Source organism: Dreissena polymorpha, unplaced genomic scaffold, assembly GCF_020536995.1.
Source record: "Dreissena polymorpha isolate Duluth1 unplaced genomic scaffold, UMN_Dpol_1.0 chrUn131, whole genome shotgun sequence".
NCBI classification, from domain to species: Eukaryota; Metazoa; Mollusca; class Bivalvia; order Myida; family Dreissenidae; genus Dreissena; species Dreissena polymorpha.
This window is the reverse complement of record NW_026273445.1, coordinates 18,330-38,892: the sequence shown is the minus strand read 5'-3', so window position 1 is coordinate 38,892 and position 20,563 is coordinate 18,330. Positions and strand designations below refer to the sequence as shown.

At 35.3% G+C, this 20,563-nt stretch overlaps 1 protein-coding gene across 1 annotated transcript; it reads right to left on the bottom strand.

Moving 5' to 3' along the window:
- Positions 1-1,561: 1,561 nt before the first annotated feature.
- Positions 1,562-19,027, bottom strand: LOC127864123 (uncharacterized). Its single transcript, XM_052403820.1, has 6 exons — positions 18,420-19,027; positions 5,666-5,758; positions 4,877-5,148; positions 4,089-4,300; positions 3,196-3,382; positions 1,562-2,787 (listed from the first exon to the last, which is right to left on the bottom strand). Exons 3-6 carry the CDS (start codon positions 5,094-5,096, stop codon positions 2,351-2,353), a joined length of 1,056 nt encoding a protein of 351 aa, XP_052259780.1. The 5' UTR covers positions 5,097-5,148; positions 5,666-5,758; positions 18,420-19,027; the 3' UTR covers positions 1,562-2,350.
- Between the last annotated feature and the right edge of the window lie 1,536 nt (positions 19,028-20,563).

The following is a 20,563-nucleotide window of genomic DNA, read 5'->3' as shown; positions in this document are numbered from 1 at the left end:
CCTCATCAAACTTGTTCAGAATGTTCACCTAAATGATATCTTGGTCAAATTTAAACATGGTTCACTTGACTTATTAAAATAGGTCAAATTAAAGAAAAACAACGTTCGCACTCTAGTTACTGTTTCCTTCAGTTTGTTAGTGCAAACAACATACATGACGAAGTACCCAGCCTTACTGAGGTACACCAGCAGAATGTTATTCATAGGTATACCCTACACCAACCTTTCAATCCAGATTCTTATTTACTGTGAGTTCAATGTATAACATACAGAGGTAATGGAAAACACTACTCTGGTACCTTCGAAGTAGGTGTGTTATCCAATGAAGTACCTTGAGACGGTATATCAACACAAACACTGAATTCAATAACCAATGACTGCCTATCAAAATCGAAGGTGAACACGAAGCCAAAATGCGCCTTGCACTTAATATAGCCAAAGAAGAAAAAAAATAAACTAACATGGAGAACTTATATAATTAAAAAAAAAACATGATAGGTCAATGTCTAGATCACTAGGTCAAATAAAGAGAAATTTGTAAACTCTTTATCAAAATAGCTAGATGTATACATCTTGATGATTCAATTGTAAAATTGTACATGTTGTGCAAGGTCAAACACTAGGTAATCAGGTCTAAAAGTAACACTCTAGTCACATTTTTGCTGTTAGTAATAGTAATGAGTGTTGGTCAAAATATGTGACCTCTGAAGTGTTAACAGTATAATAGTTGATATTAAACAAGTGCATCACAATTATGGACAGCAGACACATGGCGATCACAATAGCTCACAAACCAAAAATGACCCTATTCAAACTTTACCTATATAACAGAGGCATATTTAGTGATCAATATCGTTCAAAACTTGACCTGTAGAGCATTGGCATGTTTTTTTGCTCACATGTCTCATAGAGACAATCACTATACCAGTCATATCGGCATCCAACATTCCTTGGTAAACAGGTCCTAGTTGTGAGGACATCTTTGCAAAACCAGGTCACAATATGTATGAAGATGGTATAAAGGTGGAGTTTGTGTATCCTAGTTGTTTGCTTCTTATTTGGTTTTGACTATTTTCGAATAAGTTATAGCCCTTTTTATATATAGTATAGAGAAAATATTTTGTTATGGTTACTCTTTGAAAACTACCTGAGGATTAACATTTAAACACTACAAGGTTGTCTAATGGTACACTAGCTGTGTCCCATGAATTTAATTTATTTCGGAAAACTTTTAGGGTGTTATGGATATTTGACTCTTTTCCTTTTTACATACTCTGGTACAGGACTTGATGAACTGTCAGTTCTTGCTTGTTATTCCTTAAATATCTACAAAATATGGTTGTTAAAAGATGATGTTTGTTTTTGGCATCATCAATAAGGTCTTGCACACATAACTTTCACACAGGCACCAACATCTGAGTGACTGCAATAAATATCAATACCCTTCAAATAGGTCAACATGCATTTTCATGAACAATATGTCGTGCATTTTAACAGGAATGACTTTATTTTCGATTGAAGGAGAAGCACATGATACAGGAATAAAAATAAACACAATTCATTCAAGAGCAACAGTTTATTTTGATAACAATCTCAAAAACTAATAGACACAATGTCAAGTCTAAAACTAATAGACACAATGTCAAGTCTAAAACTAATAGACACAATCTCAATTCTCAAACTAATAGAAAAAAAATATACATTAGGTAAGTTACAGATCCTGTACCATTCTGGGCCCGTATTCACCAACCCATTCTTAGACTTAAGAATATACTTTGAACCAAGAAAATTATGCCCATGGTTTGAAAACATACAGGCAACCAGTGATGGTTATGTCCGTAAAGGAAATTTCTTCATTACGAATGAATTAGATAGAGACAGTTAATGTCAAGTTTGACTTAATATTAAAGCAATTTTTTAATAATCCTATTTAAAGAATATTCTTTATTCTTAGACTTAAGTCTAAGAATTGGTTGATGAATACGGGCCCTGGTTTAATATTTATGTTCGCAAGAACTTTTTTTGAAAGTCGGCACATGTGCATAACTTTTTAAAGCTTGTTTACTAATACAATATTGCTAAAGTAATACGGAAAAACTATATTTGGAAACATGTTGATAACTGTGGCTCAGCAACTTTAGTTAATGAACAAATTGTTTAACTCCAGTATATATTTATACAATATTTACAAAACACTTAAAAACAGTAATACAAAAACGTTTTTTTTTTTTTTTTTTTATTTCCACAAGCAAATAGACATCGAGTTTGGTGAGGAGTTTTGTCTTGTATTTTACAGAGCGATTGATAAACTCATCAACATTAGATCTTATCTCCATAACATAAAGAAATATCACATATCACCGAATGTTGATGAGTTTATCAAACGCTCTGTAAAATACAAAACAGGGTCCTCAACAGCAGGCGTCAGATGCTTTAACGTAACACAAAGTGCACAAGTGTTGACCCTTTCCTCGCCACCAAACTCAATGTCAATCTGCTTGTGGAAACCCACAGCTGGGATTTCTGTTGAACCCGACATCCACATGAGGACATCCTTCGGCTTCAGGGTAATGCCGTTGATGGTGGCGCCATCACCCTTTGTCGCCTGAAGGAACCGAACAAACTGCTGGCCAGTTTCCCGGTCAGCCTCCCGGTTGATATCTTCGCGATATTTAAAGTTCATCAGACCTCTTACATCGGCAACAGTGACTGGCGGCTTACCACCACTGAATAGACAGGTCAACTTCTCCTGTCTCACTATGGTCAGAACATCATGAGTTTGTAGACCTGGAAGGATAATATCAAATTGAGTTAATGCTACAAACAGTCATTTAATCATCACACAGTTACATGTTCAAATGAAACATAGTGTCTAGTCATATGAAATTGATTCATAAAAAGCATGTTATTTAAAACGACCCAGTAATGAATATAATGCAATTTAATAAATTATCAAACACACATCTTATTTAATGGCACTAAAGGCAGTTTAATCAAAATGTTTGATTCATACATGAAAGCTTTTAGATTTTGATCAGCAGCAATTTCACTATTTTTTATTTTTTATTGAAAATAACTTGTATCATTGTGTGTTTAACTTGATGGAAAATCTATTGACAAGCCAGCTTGCAAAAACATCTCATTACATTTGGAGGAGCTAAGTTACTCAATATAATAATAATAATATCACATTACCTTCAATGAACTGGTCCAGTTCATCTCTGCAGTTCAACACCATGTTGTTAACAAGGGCCGACTGCAGGAGGGGGATGTGGTCCTTCTTGAAGATGTTAGATGGCAGGATAAACCCTGCTGCCTCTCGCTCGTCATAGATGCTAAAATAAAGGTCCTGGAGCTCACGTTCAGTCGAAGCATCTGTCATCTGAAATTATACATCTTTATTATATGATCCGTTTACCCGAGTCAGATGGACTGCATTTAACTCCATTTCAGCACAAACAAATCAATTTTCATCAAGAATTGACTATGTCAAAAAAAAATAATTATGTTGAGCTATTACTCATGCAAATAATATTTGCTACTTGGATAGGGTGTGTGAAGTTGGTTGACTATATAACATTGCATGTCTTTTCCTTACATATTATAAATTTCAGTCACTGGTTGTAGTTCAGGATCTGAATTTCAGGTCCGAGAGTATCTGTTTTGGCGGGATCAACTGCTAGCTGAGTTCCCGCCAAAACAGTTACTCGAGGGCCGGAAATTCTGGTCTGAGTCTAAAACTAGTGATAAATATTTTTTCTTGCATACATATTTAACAAGTTGTAAAATGGAATGATTTACGGCTGAAATGGAATTTGTTAAAGCTTTCTTTTTATTACGGACGCATATTTTAAGAAGCGTGGTATTATGATATCATTAAGAGAAAGTGACGAAACGCCATAACATTAACATCGAGAACAATGCACTGATGTAATTTTAATGTTTAAATTGCATGCCAGTCATCTGGCATCCCCCTGTGCCAGAAGGGGTTTCCTGGCATGAATGAAAGCAGGCAGCAGAAATCTCAGTCAGATATGCAAGAATCATAGGTCTTATTTTATGTCATTAACACATATTATAATATATACCTCTTCAAGTGTTTTCACCAAGTCTGGATTGAGGTCATTTGGATTGACACCATTTGTGATGTTGAGTATCTTGTTGACCACACAGTCGGCAAACACTGGCAGACCTGGACCATCTTGAAGAATGGAGAGAGCCACAAGCTGACCAAGGTAGAAGAAGGTGTTCTTCTCACGCTCCACAAAGTTCTTTCTTAATGTGAGGCGCCCGGGAGAACCTGAAACACCAAATACAAATAAGGAATTTGAATACACATAAGGGAATAATGTTCTGTGGTTACCCATTATAGTTCTCTATCTTATTAGTTCTGAAAGTGTCTCCTTTGAAAGCACAAAATGCATCCTAGAAATATAATAGCAGACCCGGTTTAATTCGGTCTGTTCTGGTAATGGAGAATGCATCACCACTCACGCCCATTAGCACCGGCTTAAGAGGTATTCTACTATAACAATAATGTTTACATTCTATAATCCCAAATGACCAGAAAATACAACTAAATCAACAGGCCAATTATAATTGATAGATGTACAATACTAGAGGTCATTTCATAATTCATGTGACACATACTTGAATTTTTCAAGCGAATTTGAGTTCAGTATTTCTTGCATTACACTTTTATGGATTTTTAACTTTTAACTTTCAATGACAGCTTGATATTTTAAACCTTATTTAGATGCCAACAAAAAAGCTGGTCTCTAAGAATATGCAAAGAATACTATAATAAAAAATATGGCTATCAAGTTGTTCACTTGGCAGACATTGTATGGTTCCAATGCTAGATGATAAGCTTTACCTGATGTAAGCGCTGAATGGCTGAACTGGTATGCAAGGAGGGAGAAGAACTCGCGACGGAGACCACCGAGATCAACACCGGCCTCACCAATGAACTTGATCTGCAGTTTGCTGCTGAGGTCACTCTGTGAGTACCGTAAGGTGCCTAGGGCGTCTTTCATGACGTGGTTACGTCTCACCTCCAGGAGCAGAGGATCTGTAATGGGACCAGTGATGCACATGCTCGCTTGTTGTTTGAGCTGCTCTCTGGCAGTATCTGTTATACGGCTTGGTCTGCAGAAACATATTTTTTATTTTAAAAAATATACAAAATCTCATAAAAATATCTTTATTCAAAATCTCAAATAAAATTACATTTTGATAGAAATAGAAATTTCTATTTTGACAAGGATCTGGTAAATTTCAATACAAAAAATCAGATATTTTCTAATTTCAGTGTGGTCATCCTAGCAAATTTTACAAAGGTTCTTCTGCATCAAAAATATCTAGGTTACCGGTATGCAGTGTGTAAAGCACATTGCTTATTGATTTTTGAGTTTAAATCCTGGCTTGGTCTGTCCATTTGCTTGGTAGCTCATACATGTATATAATTAATCTGCTTTCTTTTGAAATTGATAGCCTAGTGTTTATTCTACAACAAGGATATGAAAAAAAAAGCGAAAGAAGCCTCATTGCAAGATAATGAATTTAAAAAACAATGTCTTTAATCAAAACACTTCATTCAAAAATAAAGATTATTTAAGATATCATGCATAACATTTCATGCACATCAAAAATCTTATGCTCTTACGGAATGGGTTGTGCTGTTTGAACCGCAGGGATGTACTCATTCAGAACGGCTGATGACTGGTTGGTTGTCTGGTCAGCAGGCTGGTCAATGTCTCTGTAAGGGCAAAGTCAATTTTTTAATACTAATAACAGTACAAAATGGAAGCTTGAGATGCCAATTCTGGATATAGAAGCAAAGAGTAAGATCACATGCCATCTGACCAGGCACTTCAACTGTTGGATATCAAACAATATTACCTAATGACCATTCTGTAGCTAACAGTAACTGTTAAGTGCACTGTCAGGAGGCTGGTAACTGCTTAGCCATCAACAGTATTTATGTTACAGTGTGGATATACCACATGACTTTTGCTTCTTGTTTTGCTTCAAGTCTAAGACAAAACAAGAGATGTTTTTGTCAGAAACACAAAGCCCCCTACTGCGCCGCTTTGAAATAATATTTCTATTTATCATTTGGCAGGTATAGAAATTATCTCCCTTTAAAGCTTAATACTTCCCTTGGATTGTGTTTTTTTACCTTTGAGCTTGAAGGATGACCTTGACCTTTCACCACTTAAAATGTGCAGCTCCATGAGATACACATGCATTCCAAATATCAAGTTGCTATCTTCAATATTGCAAAAGTTATGACCAATGTTAAAGTTTTTGGATGGACGGACAGACAAGACGGACTTACAGACAGTTCAACTGCTCATTTCTACACCGATTCACTTCAAATTGATACTGAACTTCTCGTATGACAATTCGGTCAATCTCAACTATGCATGGCCCCATTACCAACCCTGGGGCGCCCTGCCCACATAGGTCACACCCACCCAAACGCCTTTTACTATAACTTCTTCATTTCGACACCAATTCACTTCTAATTGATATTGAACTTCTCTTATGACAATACGGTCAATCTCAACTATGCATGGCCTCATTACCAACCCTGGGGTACACCTAGGTCAAACATTCGGCGTGGGGATATGCGTCGGCCTCGTCCGCGCCATTTCTAGTTGACATTGGTTTCACCCAAAAGCTTTTTTTTTTTAATTTTGGTCACCATGAATATTGCTTTAAAACTGAGTGAAAGTTAATACTGCTTTAAAACTAAGTCAAAATTAATTCTGCTTTAAAACTGGGTTGCCATGAATACTGCTTCAAGAGTTACAATGAATACTGCTTTAAGAGTCGCCATTAATACTGCTTTAATGACTGAGTCGCAATGAACACTGCTTTAAAACTGAGTCGCCATGAATACTGCTTTAAGAGTCACAATAAATGCTGCTTTAAAACTGAATCACAATGAATACTGCTTTAAACCTGAGTTACCATGAATACTGCTTAAAGAGTTACAATAAATACTGCTTTAAAACTGAGTCACAATGAATACTGCTTTAAAACTGAGTACAATAAATACTGCTTTAAGAGTAACAATGAATACTGCTTGAAAACTGAGTCAAAATGAAAACTGCTTTTAATCTGAGTCACAATAAATAATGCCTTAATCTGAGTCACAATTAACAATTAATACTGCTGTAATTGGTAGCAGGCTCTTAGTCTTATTAAGACCCAAGCTTTTTTGGCCCAGTCCTAAAACCTGGACTATATTTAATTACACTCATTTTTTTAAACTTACTTAAAACACCATTATCGCTTAACAAACTGTTACCAATTTATGTTTTGGTTTAGAATTTATGAAAGCAGTTATAGAGCGTTGGATCGTTGCATTTTATTATAATTGATAAAAGGAATTTAAACTGAGTCACAATGACTAAACAAGAGCACCGCCTAGCAGGTGCAGACCGCTCATCTATTTGTCAAAGTATGAATCAAATCAGATCATAAATAAAGAAGTTATGGCAATTTTAGCAAAATTGTGAGTGTGTGGACATTTATTACATTATCTTTCAAAAATGATTGTTTTACTTTCTTTTTTGGGGGTGGGGGGGGGGATTCTTGGGTGGGATGGTTGGACAGTCTTTAAAAGAAAATATATAATATTTTTTATGGGGGTCGGGGGGGGGTGAAAGGGGGGTATAGTGTGGTCATTTATTACATGATCTTTCAAAAATAAGACGAACAAAATGGGGAAAAAAATGTTGGGGGGGGTTTCTGGGGGGGGGCGTGGGGAATAGTTTGGGTGAAGTCTATTGTGGTATGTCTGGTAAGTGTTGTTTTGTCAAAGTATGAATCAAATCTGATCATAAATAAAGAAGTAATGGAAATTTTTGAAAAATGTAATACTTTGACCTTGACAGTCAAGGTCATTCAAAGGTCAAATTCAACTTGCAAGGTACAGTACCCTCATAATAGTTAGAAAGTATTTGAAGTTTGAAAGCAATAACCTTTATACGTTAGAAGTAAAGTGGATCTAAACACACAATTTAACCAAATATTCAAAGCTACTAAGTCAAAAAAGGGCCATAATTCTGTCGAAATGACAACCATTTGCCAGGTACAGTAACGTCATAATAGTAAGAAAGTATATTAATCTTTAAAGCAATAGCCTTGATACTTTAGAAATAAAGTGCATGTTCATAAAAAATTTAAAAAATATTCAAAGTTACTAAGTCAAAAAAGGGCAATAATTCTGTCAAAATGACAACCAGAGTTATTCAACTTGTCCTGTACTGTCCCCTTAGGATAGTGCGGGAGTGTTCCAAATATGAAAGTAATATCTATGATACTTTAGGAGTAAAGTGGACCAAAACACAAAAGTGAACCAAATTTTCAATTTTCTAAGTATAAATGGTCCATTATTATGTGGATTGGGTGGAGTCTATTGTAGTATGTCAGGTAAGAGTTGTTTTGTCAAAGTATCAATCAAATCTGATCATAAATAACGAAGTCATGGCAATTTTAGATAAATTTTGTTATTTGACCTTTAGGGTCAAGGTCATTCAAAGGTCAAGGTAAAATTAAACTTGCCAGGTACAGTACCCTCATGATAGTATGAATGTATTTGAAGTTTGAAAGCAATAGCCTTGATACTTTAGAAGTAAAGTGGATGTAAACACAAAATTTAACCATATATTTAAAGTTATTAGTCAAAAAAGGGCCATAATTTCGTCAAAATGACAACAAGAGTTATGCAACTTGTCCTGTACAGTCCCCTTATGATAGTTTGTGAGTGTTTCAAGTCTGAAAGCAATAGCTATGATACTTCAGGAGTAAAGTGGTACCACGAAACTTAACGAAATTTTCTAAGTATAAAGGGGCCATAATTCTGTCAAAATGCCAGTCAGAGTTACATAACTTTGCCTGCACAGTCCCCGAATGATAGTTAGTAAGTGTTGCAAGTATGAAAGCAATCGTTTGATACTGTAGGAATAAAGTGGACCTAAACACAAAACTTAACCAAATTTTCAATTTTTAAGTATAAAAAGGGCACATAATTCTGTAAAAATGCACACCAGAGTTATCAAACTTTGCCTGTCCAGTACCCTCATGATAGTTAGTAAGTGTACCAAGTTTGAATGCAATAGCTTTGATACTTAAGGAATAAAATGGACCTAAACACAAAACTTAACCAAATTTTCAATTTCTTACGTATAAAAAAAGGGCACATAATTGTGTCAAAATGCACACCAGAGTTATCAAACTTTGCCTGCCCAGTCCCCTCATGATAGTAAGTAAGTGTTCCAAGTATGAAAGCAATATCTATGATACTTTAGGGGTAAAGTGGACCAAAACACAAAACTTAACCAAATTTTCAAGTATAAAGGGCCCATAATTCCGTCAAAATGCCAGTCAGAGTTACATAACTTTGCCTGCACAGTCCCCTTACGATAGTTAGTAAGTGTTGCAAGTATGAAAGCAATGGCTTTGATACTTTAGGAAAAAAGTGGACCTAAACACAAAACTTAACCAAAATTTCAATTTTCTAAGTATAAAAAGGGCACATAATTCTGTCAAAATGCCAGTCAGAGTTACATAACTTTGCCTGCCCAGTCCCCTCATGATAGTAAGTAAGTGTACCAAGTTTGAATGCAATGAATCCGGGTCCGTTCACCCTAATTTCAGTTCGCCCTTATTCCCCTTCGCCCTAAATCCTGTTCGCCCTGGGTCCGTTCGCCCTAAATTTTATTATCAAAGCAGGGGAAATATCAAACAAAAAAGTGTTACCGAAATATAAAATACGACGTTCTTTAACTTGTAAGCGTGTTTGTAACATAGGCCAGTAATGTTCACTAATTGCTTATTATATTAATTAATGAAAACTTAGGGTACAAACTTGGTTACTTGTGTGAAAAATCAAGATGGCGCGTTACATGTGTGAAAAATCAAGATGGCGCTCTTTAACTTGTAAGCGTGTTTGTAACAAAGGCCAGTAATTTTCACTTATTGCGATTTATATTAATTAATGAAAACTTAGGTACAAAATTGTTTACATGTGTGAAAAATCAACTGTTTATACCCCAATATGCAAATGATAATATAGGGCGAACGGACCCAGGGCGAACGAACCCAGGGCGAACGAACCCAGGGCGAATGTGTAACTATAGGGCGAACGGACCCGATACCGAATGCAATAGCATTGATACTTTATGAGAAAAGTGTACCTAAACGCAAAACTAAACCGGAAAAAAAATAGATGAGCTAAAAATGTCTCAATAGACAATGATTAAACCCTTAAACACTCAGATCAATTTGGAAGCGTGTTTTTTTTTTCCCTTAGAAAATCAAATATTGTAAATTTTAGGCTTCATTCCCAACCTTAAGATACTGATGAGCAGGAAACAGTGTAAAACAAGAACAGACTTCGAGTTACTTGCATGCTGTTCTGGTTGCATATAGCCATTTTCACTTTGCTTCCAAGCAGGAAAGGGTTAAACTTATTTCCAGTGCACATTGATATATAACTGAGTATCATGCAATTCATACTGATATAAAACTGCATCCCAATTAATACTGATACAAAACTGAGTAACAAAAAAATTCTAATATAAAACTGCAAAACAACAATTAATACTGATATACAACTTAATAACTTATTAAATTAAATGTATGATAAATAACTCCTTAAAAAAGACATTAATATTAAGTATTAATAAAATCAATATCCAGTCCATGTTCTTTTGCAAAAATGGTATCATTTCAATGTGAGTCACAATGACTCAAAACTGAGTCTCAATAAATAATGATTTAAACTTATAATTTCCAATGCATATTTATATAAAACTGCATGCTTATATATATAATGAATACTGATACAAAACTGAGTCACAAAAAATACTTATATAAAACTGAGTTACAATTAATACTGACATACAAATTAATAATTAATTATATTAAATGATGTACGCACATAATGTGCTATGTTATAACCTTATTAAGCATAAACTTTTATGATAATAACTCCGTAATAAAAATATTATACGCTCAATGTTCTTTCCTAAAAATGGTAACATCATTACAATGTCACAGTAAATTGGAATAAACAGAATATTTGAAGTAAATGAATTTATATAAATAAAGAATTGCTTATAAAAGAATTGTTATTTTAATGTAAAGTTTGAAATCAACTTACATTTTGTTTCTCAAATCTGTGTTAAGTATAGTTCCTCACACGAACACAAAACACAACTGTTGGGAAAAAAGAAATAATGTTATAGTTCCTCACACGAACACAAAACACAACTGTTGGGAAAAAAGAAATAATGTGAGTTTAAATAAAAAAGCAAATAACCATAATCCAATCAAATCAAGTTGAATTCGGTATCCGGAGAAGCGCCCCCCCGGAGAACTGCCCCCCGGAGAACTGCCCCCTTATTTTAAAGGTGGCGGAGAGGTGCCCCCCCATCAAATTGGTAGGGGCGGAGAACTGCCCCCCTGTCAGAATTTAGTAGGCGGATATCTGCCCCCCATCAAATCTGTAGGGGCGGAGAACTGCCCCCCGGTGTCATATTAGTTATTAGTTACGTAGTGAAAACAATACTTACGGGTAATTTTACGTTATCGCCGTACACATTTTATCCGGTAACAATTGAATTTCAGTACAAGTATATTACCATTTATCGAACTGAATAACACAAATTGTCTAGAGGCATGTGATAATACTGTTTAAGGCCCTTAGTGCGCATCTGCACCACTCACTATACATGAATGCCATGTAAAAGTCGTGTTTTAATAAGAGCGCGAAACATAGTCGAGATCCACACAGGAAACGCGTGCGTGTTAATACTGGCCAAGTGTCGCAACTAAATATAGACGTGCAACTCAGTACTTATGGAGGAAAAGTTACATCGGAATTAATTTTCATTATAAAGATAGTATTGACCTATGGAAAAAAAACGTAAATTTACGTATAAAAAAGGAAATTAATAGGCAAAGCAAAGGCATTAATTTAGCTGACTTGAAGAAAAAAATAGAGTGAAGTAGAATTTATAATCAATTTATTTATGTTGTTTAGTTTATTCATGTGTCATACAAAATGACATACATAAATACACACATTACACATATTACGGCAACAGTTTGCATTTTGAGCAGATCATGTCGACATGCCAAACAAACAAAATCGGTAACAGTTGCTTTAATTAGCAGCTAATTAGGCAGGCAGAGAACTTGTTACCGTTAACGATAAGCACCGCGATCTTTTAATCTTTTAATTGGTAGACCGGACCGACCTTTATTGTTAAGAACTTGTTAGCTTTGAATAAAGCCGCATACGGGTTTATTATATTGAACCGTCCAAATCCGTAATTGGCGAAAACAAACAAATAAATTATTGTTTTCAGCTTGCATAAGGATGGATTAAATTGCATGCTAATGGTTTGTTTTACTTACGGGGAAATATCAAATAATTCAGCCGAGAAAACTTTTTATTAGCAAAAAGTGATTTGTTTTTCTTTGTTCACATAGAAGAAAATCACGTGATTATCAAGATGGCGACGTCCATGCCGAGGCAGGTTTTTTTGCCGTTTTATAACTTTTATTACTTGTACAACTTTATATTACTTTTGAAATTTCACTCAATTTCCAGACATAATAGCAAGAAAGTTACTGGCGTTATTGTCATTATAATACTCGCTTTATATATCGCCGCGAAATTTCTTTAATTAGGGGGCACTTCTCCTGGTCATCAATTCTGACAGGGGGGCAGTTCTCCGCCCCTTATTAATCGGCAGGGGGGCAGTTCTCCGCCCTATAAAAAACAGTGAGGGGGCAGTTCTCCGCCCAGTGAAAAATCTTTGGGGGGGCAGTTCTCCGGGGGGGCACTTCTCCTAGAGCCGTTGAATTCATACGCTTATAAGAAACCTTTATTAAAAACATCCCAAATACCATGTATATTCCAGTGACACGAAAGGACCCATGTCATTTTTACCTGGCTCCTAAATTTTCTGGCTCAACCATGGTGTCTTAAGCTGTGGCAAGAGGCAAGCTCCCTTAAATGGCATTTGACACCTCTGGTCCCTATCTGCCTGTTTAATAACAATAGTGTCAGCAGTTTCACACCTACCAATACACAAGTTTGTATTTAGACAAAGTCCTTATTTTAAATAAAATAATGGCTAAAATAAAGATAAAATTGTGCGTTAAAACAAGGCTTGTCATTATAGGATGACATACACATGTATGCCCTCTTTTTCCACATTTTTCGAAACCTAAACGCAAACTTTAAGTGTGACGGAATTTCAGATGGACAGTGCGATCACTAGTTATATGCCCACCCTCGGGGGCATAAAAATAAGATATATATAATAAAACATAAAATTTAAATAAGATTATGACAAACAAATGTTAGTCATAAAACAAATAGTTATTTGATAAGCCACTAACTTGAACTTTAATAATCATTTAACATTGTCAATACTTACAATTTTGAAAATTTTAAATGTTTAATTTAAGTAATGATAACATTTGTGTGATCTGAACTTTAAGCACATGCATAAAACCATCTTTTTACAGAGCGAGGCACTTTAATTTATCCCACCTCTGAAAGTTGTAATTCTGTTGCTGTGATAGCAATATTATACCCTTGAGTATTTAAAATGCAATAGGATATATCTATATTCTCTTGAATTGCTTTTTAATTTGAGTTACCAATTTATTGATGTCAATGTTTGTTTTTTAGTTGAATGTGATTTATGTTTTGTGATTTATTCTGGGCGAGGTGTGAGGCTTGACATGTATTTTAGCCGGTTAAAACTGCTGCCACTGAAACAAAAATGAATATTGAGAATATGGCGACATGTACCAGTGTCGTTCTTTTTCCAATCCCATACCATAATATTTAATCTGAAATCACCGCTTTGATGGCTTTGAAACTATCAATTTAAAGATGTCATAATTTGTCCCCTACCGGTTTCACCGGAGGGGACTTATGGTTTGCGCTCTGTGTGTCTGTCCTTCAGTCACACTTATCTGGATCCTGCGATAACTTTAAAAGTTCTTCATATTTGTTCATGAAACTTTAAACATGGATAGATGGCAATATAGATATTATGCACGTCATTTCATTTTGTTCATACGTCAAGAATTCTGGTTGCTATGGCAACAAATACTTAAAAAAAATCAAAAAAATCTGACAATGGTGGAGCCGGTAGGGGACATCATTGCTTGGCAATAGTCTTGTTTTGAATGTTTGACTTCGTGTTGTATGTATTGTCCTTTATAGTATAGGCAATTGGTCACTAGCCTTCAATAAATACTAGACCCAGTCGCGATGATCGGCTTGATTGTCGAAAAGGTCCATGAAATTTCGGAAAGATATCAGACAGAATCTATGCCGATCAAGCAATTGTAGAGCTATGCATGTATATCGAATAGTTCTAGTAATTGGGGTACTCGCTGGTAAAGCGTTTAACTGCATGCATCTTTTATAACATATATGTATATAAATGTTTCTACCGGCAATATATATATTTCACGCGATTGCCTTGTCTTTAATATAACTATAATCCATTTGCGATGAGAAATTCGCCTCTCAAGATGATCTTGAACCATCATACAAATACAATACCGTGTGCATTGGATGATACAACTAAACAAGAAATATCTTTAAAAAAGATATACGGCGTATATCCTGACTTGGAAATAAAGTAAGAAAAAGTATGTTTTATTTGATTCTGTAGTAGAAACAAAGATGCAAACTTGCTGAAAACAAACCCTTTTCTTTTTAAAGTAAAAAGGGGTTATAATTATGATAAATTGCCAGGACAGAGTTACGGGCCTTTGTTTTTGACATCTTATATGGTGTGAAGCTAATGATGGTGCCCTAATACTAATGATACACGATATAAAGTAAAACAACATGCAATTACTGTGTATGTATGTGTGTGATAGAGAAAATTTTCCAAACTGTATTTTTTAATATGAATATTAAGTAACATACATTATGACAACACAAAGTCATGTTTGTATAATTTATATCTGCATTATGTGAGTTGCTGCTTATATGGGATCCCCACCAGGATTTGAACCTGTATTTCCTCTCCATATGGAAAGGTGTGTTTCCTTACACTATAAGGATGTTCCCATTAACAGCAATATTGGTTACAGCAGTTATTACAATTTTATCTTTATTTTAGCCATTATTTTATTTAAAATAAGGACTTAGTATAAATACAAACTTGTGTATTGGTAGGTGTGAAACTGCTGACACTATTGTTATTGAACAGACATGGGCAGGGACAGTGTACTGACTGGTAGGCCGGGCCAAGAGGTGTGAAACAGGCAGACAGGGGCCATAGGTGTGAAACAGGCAAACAGGGACCAGAGGTGTCAAATGCCATTTAAGGGAGCTTGCCTCTTGCCACAGCTTAAGACACCATGGTTGAGCCACGAAATTTAGGAGCCAGGTAAAAATGACATGGGTCCTCCCGTGTCACTGGAATATCCACAGACAGAAAAAAAAAAAAAAAAAACTTTCTGCTAGAAAGCTGAGTGTTCATATGTACATGCAACTAAACTATTTAAAAAAAATAAATATTGGTCACGGTCTGTTAGTCAAATTTCATATTTTTCAGACAATGTAAAAGCGAAAATGTAATGACTGAGTGCTTTATTAAAAAAAATGCATTTGTAAAATGCAATGCCACAGCAATGAGTGTTTTGGCATAGAAATGTGAGTGGGTATGTGAGTGGGTACAAGCCTTTTCTATCATAGACCTAGTTTCTGACCCCATATGACCCAGATTCAAACTTGACCTTGAGATCATAAAGATAAACATTTTGATATATGAATGAATTCCATTCAGACATGTGGAATTATTACCACATATCGCCTTCCCCTGAATAATAAGACCCCCCTCTCCCCCTATACACAAGGGAGGATGTGGAATTGCCGCATGATTCTCCTGTTTAAATACAAAACTTAACTTGTGACTTATTGCTCGGACCCCCTTCTGCAATATTTGATTAGGCCCTCTTCAATATTTAATCAGAACCTCTTTACACAATTTCATCTGGACCATCTATATAATTAACTAGACATCTGTTTAAAAACTTGGAATTTTGATTTGGCTCCCTGTGTATTGACCCCTTTTGGGTATCTTATATAACCGCTTTTGACTTTCAGAATCCTTCTTTGGTGCCAAGTTCCTCTACGCAACTTTTATCTCCTGGTATACATTTAAAATAACATATTTGTCCAATTCCAAAGGGTCATGGCCCTTACCCCTCTGGATCTCTGTGGCAGCTATATTTAACTGCTTAATGATGCATGAATGCACGAAATTCTTACTTTTTAATTGAAACATAAGAAACTGCAAAAAATTAAGTCCACATATCTGATGAAGTAATGCCAACTTTTCGTATACGGAGAGGGCCCCCCCCCCCTCGGAGAAGTGCTCCCCGGAGAAGTGCCCCCTAATTTTAAGGGGACGGATAAGTGCCCCCCCTGTTGGAATTAAGTATGTGGATATCTGCCCCCTCACAATAATTCAAAGGGCGGATAAGTGCCCCCTTTGGGACTATCGTCTGTTCCAGGCAGTTCTGTAACCAGAAATTCCCGAAAAGTTGACAGTTATATATATCGAAAAAAACAGCGATACGACAGACATTGCTTAAATGAAAATCTCATGAGATTCCACAGTCATACATGTATGACTTTATTTCTATTTAAAGTAACCTACCATGTGCTCAAGTGTTTTCAATTCAAAATGACATTTCCCTGTATTTTTAATTATTCCTGCTTGTTTTGCAAACAAATTGTGGTGTAAATACAAACTCAAAGTAAAAATTAATTAAAATTACCTGATTCATGTGACAAAGCGTAAAAATTGTGAATTACAAGCTGATGGCTGATGAGAGTTATTTAAATCTATTGTAAAATGCATTTGAAATATTTGAATCTTTGATACATAGCGTGAATAAATATCTTACGACTAGTCGAATTGGTTTCCTTTTTCTTGGTGAATGAAAAACCTTTGTAACAAAGCTTTGCAACGCCTCTCGGACTTCAAACGAACTCCATATTTGATGCAATGGTTATGGTAATATTCAACAGTCTATGTTGTATTTTATACATTTGACAGAAACACTTTGCATTTTGAGCAGAGCATGTCAACATGCATCTGCTTTAATTTGCAGTAAATAAGTAAATTTGCAGTTTATTAGGATGGAATCTTTTAATTGGGAGACCGGACCGACATTAATTATTGAGCATGTTTTACCTTTGAAGAAAGCCGCAAACAGGTTGATGTCACACATTCAGCTCCCGCAATTATCAATAATCGGATTAAACATGCCATAAAGGTGTCAAGTCTTTACCGCCCTATTGAAATAATGTAAAACAAACTGTGAATGTCTATTACAGAAGTGCGGTAACACCAAAAAGTGATTGACGCGATCATTTGAATAAGTTCTGATAAACAATTTAATCCGTAATTAGTGAAAACAAACAAATCAATTATTGTTTTCAGCTTGCACACGATTGTATTAAATTGCATGCTAATGCATGGGCTTTTGGTTTGAATTTCGGTGGAAATATGAAACAATCCCAGTCCCGAAGCCTTTTAATATTAGCAAAAAAGGATTTTTTTCTATTCTTAATATCGCAACATCCGGGCACTTGCGTCAGTTAGAGCTACATGCCCTTTGACGACAGTGAAAACAAAAGGGGAGGGGGGCATCCTTTCATCAATTTTGTGGTCTTAATTTGTTGCAATTTCTTGTGTTTGAAAACAAAAGTAAGATTTTCATTTAGCAGTTAAATATAGCTGTCACAATTATATATAACTGTCAATTAAATCTAGCTGATACTCATACTTGTCAAAACTCATTGACGAATTGGTTGAAGCATCACAAAAATAATAACTTCTCTAAAACAAACCACCCAACTTTCACAATCATTAAAATACTAGCGAGTCTTTACAGAGTAAATACGCAGAGAAATACAGAACATGTACTAGAGTGGACAAAACAGCCTTTAGAATGCTTAAATCTGTCACTCTACCGAACTTATGCGGGATTGGTTAAAAGATGTGTGGCGGCCCGGTAAACTCAGTCGGGAGAGCATTCGCCCTGTAAGTAAGTGTCCCAGGTTCGAGTCCCGGACTGGCCACACATTTTTCACCACCCGGCGACAAATCGAAATGAATGCTACTTTTAGATTAGTCTAACTAGATTGACGTGAAAGGCAGACCCATTTTATAAGCTGATATTCATTACTGTCAGCCTTCATGTCTAACTTTAAAATGCATGTAGCCAAGCAGGGTTGATGTAGATTCCTATAATGTTTTAAGCTTTACAACCTTTGACTACCAAATATATTTAGCTATTGTTGCTTGTACAAAGAAGTAACAAATAAAACAACATAAACCTACCTAGTTATAATACATCAAGAACAGTTTTATCCTGCCTCCAATATCATGTTTTGGTCATCTGCCATTTTCGTCCGACGTCATAGTATGCTATTCACCTAGTTCTTCTTGTATGCTCTGAGATTTTATGAGTACATTCATACAGCTCAGCGACCCGGAGGGTCAATATAGCTGGGAGTTGGATTATTGCAACTAGCTATTCACCGAAAGTCGGCGTCCTCCGGTCGTGTGAGCAAGTCCGCACGGGGAAAGCGACCCATCCCATACCGTACAAGCTATCGGGTGGTGTCTTATCAATTTCGATTAAAATAAATAAATAAAAACACAAAAGGATGAAACATCTGGTTTTACAGTACTCGAGTAAACGATTTCGGATAGGGAAATTTTGGACGAAGGGGAATTTCGTAAAATAGAGCATTATTTCAATTGAAAACCACTATGACATTACTGATAAGTAAAGGAAACCGATATAAAGAATAATTCCTCATGTTCTCTTTGACTGACATTAGTTTTTTGGACAATAATTGTTGTCAAACAGGTGTTTTTTTCCAGAACCGAATGATTGTATGGAGGCCGCCATTTTTTACAATTCCACGGTGAATGTTTAATATGCGGATCAAAGCAACAGATGTAAGGCGTCTTCTGATTGGCTAACACTCAAGGGTCGATAAAATTGTACGTCGACGTACAATTTTGTACGTCGACGTACAATTTTTGTACGTCGACGTACATATTGTACGTCGACGTACATTTTCTTTTAACCTAGTAGGTCTTGTTGACTTTTGACCCAAATGGTACGCGATACTTTGGCTTTTGGAATCGCAGACTCGCACCAGTTAGCAGCAGTGTAATGGCGGACAGTCATGTGACTGACAATATGGCGGCGGTCAATTTATCGATTATGGAACGGTCTATAAAAGTGTTATTATCAAATAGATCTACTAAATATCTATAAACGTGAACATTTCGCGATATTCAACTGGTAAATCATGTAAATGTACTTTATTATAGAAACAATAATGTTCTATGAACTGTGTGGACGGGGGTGATCTTTCCCTCAAATCACGAGAAACAAAAAGTCATTGAATATGACGCATTTCCCCGCAATTGTTCATTTCAAGAAGATGCGAATCTAGAGTGTTAGTAATTGTTATATTAAAAGTTTGCCTTTCGCTATTTCATATTGATCACGCACAAAGACAAACAGTTTTACTTTTATTGAATCCATTGTCTACAGGACGTTAAATGGTATAATGTATAATTATATATAACTCTGCGCACAACAAATAACGTGACATACACAAAAATAACGTCTTGCACTTCTACATGAACAACACTCCTTTAAAGTTTTGTTTTGGTACACACAAAACTATTCTCGACAAAAAGTTCACATGTGAAATAAGTTAAGTATCCAAGATTTGCCTAAATTCTATGGCACAACTTTACTTTAAACATATTTTATTTCCAGATAATGACATTATACAAATATATACATTGGTCCATACATACAAAATGGAAAAAGGGTTAGACCTGAAGTTCTTCAACATTATCGGGGGTCCTTCCCTTGCGATAGTTTTAACATGTTGAAATGGTGACAAATTTACATAAAATATTAATCATGTCATTTACACAGTATATACACTTGGGAACATAAATCTCAATAATTATATTTATTATATGATGACATCAGTACTACTAATAATAACAGTTGTTACCAAAAATAGTAATACAAATAGTAATAATAATAATTAATCAAAAATATAATAATGAGTGTTAAGAAAATATACATATAACTTATACAAAAAAGGATATTAATAATGATAATAATACATATAGTAATAAAGATATTAATAAAGATAGTAATAAGTCCTGTCCAGCAAAATGGAAAAAAGTAGCTAAGCAATGAATCGCTTTGTCGTAATAATATATTTTTTAACTTCGTTAAAAATGATGGTGTTGTTTTCATTATTTAGTGAAGGCTTACCATAGAGGAGCACCTCACAATTAAGCGGATGAAACGATCTTAGCGCAGTGAATAGAGCTATTCGCTGCAAATGGTATGTATGGCAATAAAAGAAGTAATGCTCCGCATTTTCAGCATCATTTCCGCACGCACACAGGGGAGTGTTTTTTAAATGATTAATGAA